Source organism: Crocodylus siamensis, chromosome 6 (genome assembly GCF_052110815.1).
Source record: "Crocodylus siamensis isolate JL-2025a chromosome 6, ASM5211081v1, whole genome shotgun sequence".
Lineage (NCBI taxonomy): Eukaryota > Metazoa > Chordata > Crocodylia > Crocodylidae > Crocodylus > Crocodylus siamensis.
The window spans coordinates 41,395,148-41,407,418 of NC_143400.1; the positions used below are offsets into that span (position 1 = coordinate 41,395,148).

The 12,271-nt window shown below is 44.7% G+C and overlaps 1 protein-coding gene across 8 annotated transcripts in view; it reads right to left on the minus strand.

The window, feature by feature from the left end:
* The window catches only part of RASSF2 (Ras association domain family member 2), a 33,586-nt gene that overhangs the window by 5,529 nt on the left and 15,786 nt on the right, over positions 1-12,271 (minus strand). For all 8 annotated transcript variants that reach the window (XM_090054537.1, XM_090054532.1, XM_090054538.1 and 5 more), the window contains 7 exons: positions 11,917-12,068; positions 8,213-8,301; positions 5,583-5,743; positions 5,153-5,254; positions 4,558-4,609; positions 4,269-4,390; positions 806-903 (listed from right to left, as the gene is read on the minus strand). In XM_090054537.1, the coding sequence (XP_089910663.1) occupies positions 806-903; positions 4,269-4,390; positions 4,558-4,609; positions 5,153-5,254; positions 5,583-5,743; positions 8,213-8,301; positions 11,917-12,068 (776 nt within the window). The remainder of the gene's footprint in view (positions 1-805; positions 904-4,268; positions 4,391-4,557; positions 4,610-5,152; positions 5,255-5,582; positions 5,744-8,212; positions 8,302-11,916; positions 12,069-12,271) is intronic.

Sequence of the window (12,271 nt, forward strand, 5' to 3'; positions counted from 1 at the left end):
CATGGAAAAGGGAGCATTTCCCATTCTATACCTATCAAGCACTGTTTATGGGAATAAACTATACTGCTTAAAGCATACTGCCAGGAACACTGTCCCTCGCTTTGTGGAAATATCTCTGCAAGGAAAAATCTGGAATCCACTCCAGCTGCCAGATCATCATGGGTCAGCACTCTGGCTCTAAGGCTAACTCTCCAAAGTATGTGATATTAGAGATATAATGAGGGCTCAGTCCCATGGTGGAATAAGCTAAACAACAGGTGCAATGAGCCAAAAACAGGATTACAGGGAGCCAAATGGCATGTCAAAAACAGCTTAGCATCTACCCTAGGCAGCTTGGCCCTAGACATGCTAAGCCTGCAGCTAACAATGAAGTGTGTCGAAAGCCTGAAAATCAACCAAAGAAAGGGGAACACTCATATTTTGTCTTTGTCTGGTGCAGATATAAGTCCTGAAGCAGACAGAAAGCTCATGGGTATTGTAAAATAAAGATACCCAAGAACACAAGACCTTGTCAGATCAAACTTTATACTCTTGTGTCTTGTCTCTGCATTCCTCCTCCATGCTTGAACAAGTTGGATATTGAGGATCACGCTTTTCACCTGCAGGCGATTGAAGTTAAGCTTCTTAGCCATATTCAGGCGCCTAAATGTGTGGCATGCTTTTCCAAAAAGGACTCAACCACCAGCAACTCAGTAGTTCAGTAGTGCTGCTGGGATCTCTGCAAAACTAGAGGCACCTACTCAGGCAAGTCTCAATGAAGTGCAGTAATGGAAAAACATCAGATCATTTGGAAAGGAAAACTTACTTGTGCATGAGCTTCTTCACTTCACGATCTTCTTCTTCTCTGAGCTTCTGGATGAAGCTTTTGAGAACTGGCATTTCAAATTTGATATACTGAGCAACCTGTGTTGAAAGGAAATGCAAGTCAGGAAAAAAAAAAAAAAAAAACAGTGGAGGAACCTGGACAAACGTATTCCTAAACGGTTACAGTCCTGGGCTCCTAAAGGTTTTATTCCTCACATGACAGATCTGAAAAAGGTTTGTTCTAATGTTCCCACCCTGACGACCAGCATGAAGCTTACCATACACACCTTTAAAAGGTAGTGCTTAGCTCCAACACTAGGGCTAAACATGGAGGTGACTTCTGTCCCAGAATGATTATCTTTATATTTGCTCAAACTTCCATAGGAGCAGAATTAGACCAATGCTAACAGTTTCTGAAAGCTCCACCCTGAGCGATTCAGGCAAAGGCCATAAACCCCATCTGTGGTCGAGCCAGGCTCAGAATGGACCTCCCAGTCCGTTAGGAAATACCATTTGCCAACCGCTTCATTTTGTTTTTCAACAAAAACCCTCCAACAAGTTTGTCATGTCTCTTTGGAAGCACATCTCACTGTTTTGCAACATACTTCACTGCACTGGTATCACATGAGGCTGTCTTATGATTTGACTTTTGTTCCTTTTTATCCACTGGAACTCAGTGAAACAGCTCAGTGAAACAGCTGTCTTCATTTGCAAGGAAGACACCAAGCACAACTCTGGGAGAACGCTGACATTTGAAATCCATGACTTAAAGGTCTTTGCAAATCATTTCAGGAAAACAATCCTATTGCCTGGGGAATTGGGAAGTGGGACAACAAGGCAAATAAAGCCAGTTTCCTTAAGAAAGACAATTAGATGCATTTTGCACAAGTTACTGAAACTGAAAGCAAAATGTAATTTAATATATCTCCTATTCTCCGTTACACCCTTCTAAAACCAGAACAACTTCATAAAAATAATCAGTCCATTTATTCCACCCTTAAACTAGTTAAGTAAAGCAGAAGTCCCCCCTGCCATTCTAAAGCAAAGTCTCTTTTCTGGCCGTGCCATTTACATCCTGTTGTTGCACATAACTGGAAATCACTTTCTAAGAAAATCTCTCTAAAATTGTTACATTTCACTAATTTGTCTCAAATCTGGGGTGGTCTCAACTCTATATGGGTGTATTTAACTTCATGGACATGTGAACATTTTTTTTGCGTGGAGGTCAGCTCCACCATGACTGGCGTCGTGCTGGCTTTCCAGGCATGGTGAAGATATGTGCTCACATCTTCTATCCTTCACAGACCGATATGGAGCATCAGGTGCAAACAGAGCACCTACCCTTCCTCTACCCTAAACTCTGCCATTTCCTACCTACTTTAATAAAAGAGTTACTGTAAGTGCCAACAGGGACTCCGGTTGCAGTAGGATTACCATGCGTCCACCAGAGGGCAGACAAAAGCTATTTTTCACCAGCAGTATTTTCCACATTATGAAGCATCAATTGTGTCAAAGAACACATTATAGACGAGTGCATATAAAGAACTCTGATCAAGTCCAGAAAATCAGATGGTCAACATGATGTTTTGAGACACATAGCAGAAGTCATGGCGTAGGCAGTAGGTACTGGTGATTCACTTATCCAGAGGATATATCTATTTTTAACCAGCTAGACAGATTTTCCTCAGGGTGAGATTTTGAAAAATGTTCTACCCTGAATGAGAACAAAAGATCAAATCTCAAAAACTTCAGGGAGCCAAGACCATTCCAATTAGAGCAAAACTCATCGGTGTATCCATGTTTTCTTTCCTTTCCTTTAAAGTTTCAGGTAGCTCTCAGAATCTCTCAGCTCTCAGAATCTCAAAACAAAAGGTTATTTCCACCAGAGAAGACCTTTTCCATTTTGCAAATACCATGTTTGGACAATTATGAAAGTTGTTCCTAGTTCTTCAAAATGGGGAACTTTTGAAAGCCAAGCCTTTTCAGAGAACAGCAACGTAAGCATTTTCAACGAAAATCCTTTCCCTCTACTTCCCTAACAACATATAAGCCTGAATACTAATCAAACATTGCGTCTGCAAGGAAATCCAAAAAAGAAACACTTCTGCACAGGCAGGTGGTAGACTGCAGGGCTCTGCCATCATTCACTTTGCTAATCTATCTGAATCCAGCAGATCTGACTGCCTTTTGCCAAGTGCTAGGGAAGCATAAATTCACCCTGGTGCAGGAAAGGCCTGTAGACTTGTATAGGAAGTTAAGATTGGTATTTTCAGAGTACCCAAAAGTGACTTGGGTAGAATTTTCTACAGCATCTAAATGGGAGCTAGGTACCTAAATTCCACTGAAAGTCGTATTGAAATTGTGTAATTTAGCACACCGTTTGGGAAAGGAGAGGACCTAACTCCCCAAAATTCTTTGAAAATACCACCTCACACCCTGCAGGTGCTATAATTACATGTTCAGGTTCAGTACCCAATATCAAGGTGCACTGCGTTAGCAGTCAGAGTAAAAGGCCAATCAAACAAAAATGAGGCTAGACAGAAACAACTCTAAAAAGTCCTATAAGGCACTTATACACATGCTCTGGGGTGCAGTGGAGCATTTTAATATTAGAATGGCTCTCAGGAGCCACTCTAATTAAAATGCCTGCAGCATCTTGTGTATTCAGCGCCCCACACTTCGAAATAGCAGTGGGGGTGCTTTAACTAAAGCTCATTTGGCAAGCTTTAATAAAGCACCCCCGCCACCATTTTGAAACATGAAAGTGCTGAATACATGAGTCGCTGCAGCACGCTGGAGTGTTTTGATTAGAAAGCTCCAGCAGACTCGATTAATCAGGACCCATTGGCCCATGTGTAAAAGTAACCAGAGATTTTGCCAACAAAATGTGTTTGCTCTGTTTTTAAAGCTGATCTCTTAACGCTTAGGGTACTCGTACACGAGGCCAGAGGCTTAACTGAGTCTGCTGCAGCGTGGTAATTACCATGCTCCAGCCAGCCTCTGGGTCTCGTGTATCACTGACCCCATGCTTCAAAATGGTGGTGGGGCGCTTTCTCTAAAACTCGTTTGATAAGCTTTAGATAAAACATGCCAGCTGCCATTTTGAAGCACAGGGATACTGATACACGAGATGCTCTAGGTACTTTAATTAGAGCAGCTGTTGGAGCCCTGAGCACTTTTAGCCACCAAAAAACTATTTTTTGCAAAGACAGAGACACTTTGGGTGGCATTTTGGCTAGACTCCCCCACAAGTGATAACTTTTTGCTTCTTTTGTCTTCCACACCTATCCTCATCCCAACTGTTTTATTCTCTGCACAACTTTCCAGCCAACCCCAGCTTTTCTGTCCCTGAGCTAAAAGTTGTAAGGTCCCCATCTTTTTGCTAGTTCACTGTAGCAGGCAGACAAAGGTCTGCTTCTTCACACCGGCTTCTAAAGCTAACAGACATGTGATCTGGTACTCACATCATACGTGACTTCTTCGACTTGGTCCTTCTCCATCAGGAAAACTTTGGAGACTTGTTCACATGGCCCCTGTAGGATGCGGGCAATCAAGGGGTAGTCTGTAGCCTTCAGCTTCTGCTTTTCTGCCAGAGCCCAATAATAAAAAAGAGCAATTAGTATGCAGATTACATGGAAAACAGAGAAGGTGCCATTTTTAATACTGACAGCTCCCCTTAAAGATCATAGCAGGACATAAGCTAAACCCTGTTTTAGTGAGCTGCTGTAAGCAGAGGATTTCTTGCAGACTTACCTCCACTGGTGTGGACAATATACAATGCAAATTCTTCAGCAGAGTTTTCAATCTGAACAAAGACAACAACAGCAACAAAATAGGGGTTAATATGCGGCTGGATTATAGTCAAGAAAAGCAATTTCAGAGCATCTGGAATCATTCTAAGGATTCTTGTAGACAAGAACTCTGTCCATTTAAGAGATAGGTAAACAGAGAACAGAGAGAGGCAGAGTCAATTAGCCCTTTAATTGACATGTATTATAGTAGCATCCACCACCCTCAACTAAGAATGGTTTCATTGCATTAGGCCCAATACAAGGGGCAACAAGAGATGCAGCAATTTGCCCAAGGTCACTCAGCAAGCCACGCAGAGCATTCAGCTCTAATGATCATTCGGGCACCCTGACCCTTTTCATGGTTCCTTCCAGGCTTCAGGGGTAGGTGCCAGCCTCCTGCTTTAAACACTAAACACGCTCCTCTCCCAAGGAGCTGTGCTTAGCTTGGCATGCAGCAGCTCTCTCAAAATGAATCAGTAAGTGAAAGGAGCCAAAATGAGACTGGTCAGATGAGAAAATTTAGCAGAAAAAATAACTTGGGACAGAGCTCGACTTGCCTTAAATTTGTTCAACAGCAGTTTGAGGACTTGAGGAGTTGTCATTGTGCTGTTTATCCTGACGTTGGTAATGGAGCCATAGGCTGGCGTGAACACAGAGGTCTAAATTGGGAAAGAAAATTTAGAATATTCAGATTACACTTCCCTGCCTCCCTCCAGCATTTCTTCTGCCAGAGTAAAATCTGTACCTGGTTCCCCCTATAGATATTCTAGGCCCTTTGTTAGTCTCGCTTTGAAGGCTTTCAGTGATGCACAGGCTTGCTACCCTCTACTCTTGCAAGATGCCCACAAGGAGGAGCACTCTGCAGAGCTGCTATCCAGCCTGGCACTCAGGGCTGACATTCGAATCGTGACTACTCTGCTCTCTATTCTGTGACCCAAATGACTCCTGGCCTCTCCCAGGCCCCATGCCACAGTGCAAGGCCCTCACTTTGTGGTTGTAGAAGTGCCCGTTGATGGAAAAGCGATGGCGCTTGATCCGTCGCTGCTCACTCGGGGTGCGAAGATTTCCCCTGCGGCGCACACCCACGTCGCTTCTGGTCCTCATCAGCTGCGGCGTCTCCTCTGGCTGGGATTTTAAGTCACTGACATCTGGAGAGGACAGGAGCAAGGATGTTTTGTCACACAGGACAGTCATGCACAGGAAAGAGACACCCATAGAAACAAACACATCGCTTCTTCGACTGCAAAGGTGTGGGGACAATAGCTCTCTCTTGGTCCTTTGTTTGCACAGCACCCAGCACAACAGGGCACTGGTCCGCAACTGCACCCTGCATGCAACATTATGAGCTAGTCAATGCCCATGTACCAAAGTAAAATGTGACAGTCTTAGAAAACTGTTTTTAACAATGTCTAGCAAGATGCACATTTTTTTACTCTAAGACCAACTGAAATTAGTGTGCCAAGATCCTAATTTACACTGATTCAACTACTAACCTGCAACCCCACTCTCTGATGCACTGATGGGGCCTAATAAGTCAGAATTACTGCGTCAATCCATACAAAATCAAGGCCTCCTTTCTTATGAAGTTAAGCACCTTATTTGCTTTTTTATAATTTACCTCCGCCCCTCCCCCTCCCCTTGCCCTTTTTTAATGAGATCAGGAAAACCAGACCAGTGCTTCAGATCTCTGCATGACAACTGGACCAGACCCAAATGATAATAACTTGCCTGTTCATCTATTTTTAATGAACCATTTGAACTAGAACTTAGATTTTTTTTTTCATTCAAAGCACGCCTGTACCACCAAATCTCCATCATGCTCCATTCCAGACTCATGCTGCACGGCACAGGGACGAGGCATTCAGAAGAAGCCTTGCATTTTCACTACATAGTCATTTTTAGGGGCATGCGTGGCCACTTAAAGCAAGGCTGTTATATTTGCAAGCTAATACAATAACGTGGCGTGCAAAGTGTTTTACAAACTAGTAACAGTTAATCATATGGGCAGTTTCTAAAAGCTGGCTCTGCAATAGGCTCAGACAGACTCCCAGTGCCCCAGGAAAGAAAGGGAAGTACTGTGCACTTGGACAGGTGGGGAAACAAGGCAGAGAGGTTGAGAGCCCTGTCTGCAGGGCCACCTAGAATTTGCAATTTGACCACCTGCAATTTAAAGTGAACATGAGCTGCAGGTATTCAGTCATTCTGAGAAGCAATGTGCCCAAAGCCAGAGAATGACTGAGCATGAGTCAGGATTTAAGCAGAGCACCAGAAAGGCCTAAAAAGGCATAACAATCACCCAGACAGACTTGAGGCCTACACAAGTGGCTTAATGTTGACAGCACTGTCAAGAACTACTCTGGGCTCCATATCAGCCCCCAGAGACCCAGGCATCAGCTTGTCTGCCTCAAAGGGCACCTTCAGCATCCCCCTTCCTAGCTAACCCCACACAGGGGCACCATCAGTTCAACACCAGGACAAACACTACTGGGAATGGACAAGCATGAAACTTGGACTCTGTTCCTGGCTCTGTCACTGAGCTGTTGGGAGAGACCCTCGGCAAGTCTCTTTCCCCTTCTGTGCCTCTATTCCAAGAAGAGTCTCCCTCACTAGATGTCTGCACTGAGCCTGACCATGGGGCTTCTCAGTCTCCGTGGGAAGACCAATAACTTCACCACGGCACAAAAACTGCTTCTGACAGCATCTGGGCAGCCTCCCATCCCAATAATGGCCCAGCCTTGCCATGCTTGGTTGAGGACAACTCGTAGGCCACAGCAGGAGGAAGGCAGGCAGCGAAACCAAGCATGCTAGGGGTTAAAAAGCATGCCTAAAGCAGAGACAGATCTCCTGCTCCTCTTTAAACAGGAAAGGCCCTTCAGGCTGAACTCCAGGCGTGCACACACACACACAGACGGATGGGAAGAGAAAAGCCCTCCTTAGAAATGTTTATTTCCCCATGGTAACGGCATTTAACAATGGTTCCTATTATTCCTCTTTCAAGCAGGGAGTGAGGGACACACGAGGGGTGGGTGGGAGCTGCCAAAGGAAAGGGAAGCACCAGGACGAATGGAGAATGTTACTCAATGGCTCTTGTTTTCATCGTTTTCCTCTGGGGTTTTGCTCTGAGCTTTTCTGAGGCACTTGGATGAAGTGAGACAATCCTGGGTCTCAAGGGGGGGTGGGAAATGGGAGGAGTGCATCAATTGGCAGCAGCATGCTCATTGGGATGTTTACAGCAGGCAATTAGGGTTAGGACTTTACAACAACTAGGAAGGAATACAGGATAGCCACAGATTCAGGGGCACTGGAAGTTGAGGGAGCCAGGGGAAGCTGTAGCAGAATATGTTCTGTTATCCTCATCCTTTCACGTGCAGCTCCAGCTCTTATTATGTACACACCACTTAGGAGTGGCTTGGCAACCTTGACTGTCAGCTTCCCAACCTGCACAGCCTGCAATACAGACAGATGAATAGCTTCATATAGGACAAGCCAAAGGCAGTGCCTGAATCCACTGGACATTTTTTGGAAGAAATTAAAAGGCAAAACTTGCGAGCATGAGCCATTCCCCATCCTGAGATGGGCAATCAAGCCAAGTAGCCAGTCCACTTTCCCCATCTTACCTGCTCCACTTTCAGGATCCTCAGCATCTGCCATGGCATCTACATCTGTTATCTGAATATCCGGTAAGGTACTTGGCTTCACTACCGACCTAATAGAGACAGATGTACTGTTATTATGTAGAGGTGGAAAGTAGCTTGAAACTACTATTTTTTCTTAAGACTTTTACAAACTGATACAGTGGGTTTATTTTCTCATACGTTATGGAGACTCATAGAAGCAGCCATCCTATCCAGCAGGCCCCTCTGTTAAAAATCATTCTCGTAACTAATCAAGGCATACATTTAGAAAGAGATAAGCTTGCACAAACATAAGCGAGGTGGCAATTCGCCTTGCGCAAAAGCCACAGGCCTTCTGCTGGCTCTCCACATCCCGGGGAATTCTCTCCCCACTAATTTTCAGCTTTGTACAGGACTGAGCAATAAATACATTTGGTGCCAGGAAGACCATGGCTGAACTTTTGGATCAAAGGCACAAGTTAGCTTTATATCTGACAAGTTGGTTAAGTTTCAACTAGACTCAGATTAATCTGGAAAGCTGTTCAAAGCTTTTGTCAGCTACTGGGCAGAGGAGACAGAACTTCTGGCTCCTTGGCCTGGAACTGCAGTATGAAGAAATGTCAGGCTTTTAATCCTATAAAATATAACACGAGAAGAAAGTTGAAATCTCCCCTTAGGTTTAACACAGCTATTTAAGTCACCTCTGTGCGTAGGCAGATAATGCCTACGAACAACTTCAGTCCCTGCTAACACGGGAGTCATAACAGACTGTATTTACATTGAATGTGACAGGTCAAATGCTGTCAGACATACATGGAGCAGTCACAGTGTCCAGTAGATAGGGCACCAGACTGGGAGTGGGGAGACCTGAGTCCTACTTTTGGCTCTACCACTGATGTGGACTGCAATGCTGAATAGGCTCTTCTGTCGGTCCCTGCTATCGCCCTTTGCCAGCTTTGTCTAGTCAAACTGTAAACACTTTGGAGCACGGACTGTCCCTTGCTAGAAGACTGTCAAGTGCTCAGTGAAGATCGGTTGGTGCCTCTAGGTACTACTGCAAGCCACACAGCAATGTGTCCAGTTAACACAGAAATCAGTGTTCAGAGATCTTTAGCATGGTTTTTCAATACAAGCACCTTGTATCTTAACGCACAGCCAAAAGGAACAGTTTGTTCATGGTTAGACTAAGAGAGTCAATAACAAGTCACTCAATCTACCAGCTCAGTCAAATCCTATCATTTTAACAAGTCCAATAGCTAGGGAAATTCATCAGCTGTTTATTAGTATATTGTAATGTTTTTAATTGGATGTGAAAAGGGGAGAGAGAGAGAGAGACATGCAGACACATCATGTGCATTGTAATCCAGCTCCTCAGCCAGGGCTGTCTGGCATTTCTTATTGTCCCCCCTAGTATTGCCCTCTAGTCCTGTCTAGAGAGTGTGGGGAAGCAGGCCTCTACAGTCACTTCACAGAAAAATGAGGGGGATTTCTAAAGCCTGTTTTTCCATTTTCCAAAGAATTATGGGAGGCAGCCTATTCAACTTCAGTCAAAAGTACCTTTTCACATGGCCCTTGGTTTTGCTTTGGAAATTGCTATCGTCACCTCACGTCTCAGTATCAAACTAGTCAGTCAGGTGAAGCGGGCTGGATTTGGCGTTTTTCAGCCATGATTTTTTCATCACATCTCTGTTTCTTTTATAGGGACCAGGGGTAAACTTGATAATGTTTCCCTAAAATGTCCTTCCCTCCCTTTTTTGATTTTTCAGATGATTTGAACCAAGGGGAATGTTTTGAACAAGAAGCTTTTGCTGGGCTTCTTTCTTTCTTGGGTAAGTTTGCGTAGTTTGCAACAAATACAGAATTATCTCATTCGTCAAAAAGGGAGGGCAGATGTCTCACTTAAAGATAGCACCCGCAGCAGGTTATCCTATGTGAAATCTGCAGGGGCTTTCCTCAGCCCCAGGACACGCATGACAGATAGAGTGGTCATGCCAGAATCATGTGAAGAACATATGTAAAGGGGTGCTGGGAACCTCCCTCCCTGATTTATACTTTTCTCTCTCCCTGTGACATTTATTAAGTCATTCATGGTTTTTGAGGCCAGATAGGACCATTACATCGCCTACTCTGACCTCTTGTATAATACAATCCAATGCATTTCACTGAATTACCCCACATCAGTTTTCTTTGAGTACTATGCATCTTCTAGAAAGGCTAAAGGCACAAACACTTGTAGCCTGCAACACAGATATGGAGAGTGTTCATTGCAGACATGTTGATAAGTACTCTAAAATTACTTGGCAATCCATTAACTTGAGATACAAAAAGCAGGTAAATCTATACCCTACAGTCTCATCTCCCCTAGGAAAACACGTGGTTTTCTTTAAAAAGCAAACAAACAAAAACCACACAACAAATTAGTTAGTGCATTGTTAAATCCTGAAGTGGACAAGGTAGTTTTCCAACATGCATCAATACGCCAAGGCAAACATTAGCAGCTGTGCCTATGGAGTCTTATTTTCCCCACTTTTTGGCTTCGTTTGTTGACTTTGGAAAGGGGAGATTTCAGTTTGGCCAGAAGGCAACCTTTTCACTCAACCTACAGGGAAACTGAGGCAACAGCCAAATCTGGTGGTGGGAAAATATGCCGTTTCATCACTGGCCGAGTGAGAGGAAAACTGCACTGATGTAACATACACTTCACATGGAAACTGCGAGAGCCAAGCTAGGAAAATAATTCTGTTGGCAAACTGAGAAGTTAAAGACCTCTTTAGGGAGCAGATAAAATATGGGGTCAGTAAAACACACTGGCTGTAAATGAAATTGGGGAAGTTCACTCAGCCATAAATCTTCATGGGTTTGCCTCCCACAGTAGATTTAGTCGTGGACTTTATTTGGTATTCAATAAAAAAACCAAACAAGTGCTGCAAGATGGGAATTCACAAGGTTAATAGCACTGGTGTCTAATGTATGTTTGCCAACTGACAGCAAAGAATAAAGTATCACCAACCAGCAGGTACACAGAGGGCTTTCCATCCCTGATCTCCAACGTCTATACAACAGGTTCTGAGTGATGCAGGGGTGAGTCATTTCACCTCCCCGTGCTTCAGTTCCCCACCCCTCATTTTGCCTGGCTTCTCCAGTTAGATGAGTGTTTCTTTACTTCATCTTTGTACAACATCCAGAAAAGTATGGTTGTGAACTTGGTTGGGTCTACCGTGATACCAATAATCCAAACACCTCACTAAAGAGAGCAGGCCAGCTCAACAAGCATGCACCTGTCCTCCTCTGAGTGCACTGGCCCCATGACAAATACAGTGTAGAACAGAGGTTCCCAACCACCAGGCCATGAAGGGTTGGGTGCTGAGTTGTGGCACGAGCCCCCCACATGGACCTGTCAGTGTGTCTGGGCGAGCGGCTTCCACCACCAGCAGTCATGCGCAGGGTTAAAGTTGGGTGGCGGGGCAGCCCCAGGAGGAAGGCGGCCTGCTCTGTGCACCCTGTTCCACTCCCGTGCCAGTCCACAGTATAAAAAAAAAGTTTGGGAACCAGTGGCGCAGCACACACCCCCTCTTAGCCTGCTCCCCTAATGGTACGTTCTGTCCCCAGTGATTCAGTAGAATCCAGTGAACGTACAAACAGGATGAGTCCATGCAGACAAACTCTTACAACAGCATCTGCCCTAAAGAGGAGGGCCACAAACTGACCCATGTGCTCCCAGATTGCAGCCAGAGTGCCAAGAGGAAGAGGATGGAGGGGGCCGGATTCGCTGGTTGTCATCCTGCATCTGCAAACGGATAGGCCGGCGCAAGCCCCAGGAGATGTTCAGCAAACCCTCGACGATAAACTCGCCTTCCTCCTGCACAGCAAACAGAGACACGTGGGAATGTCTCAAGTCATATTTACAGTACACAGACCTCCTCCTCCTCCAAGGTTCCCCAAGCCCAGATCCAATCCATCATCATTAACAAAGCCTCACAGCTCCTGCTCTTTGGGACACATGTACACTAACCTCCACTGGGAAGGAGGAAAGAGGACACAGAAAGGAACGAAATTTACTGG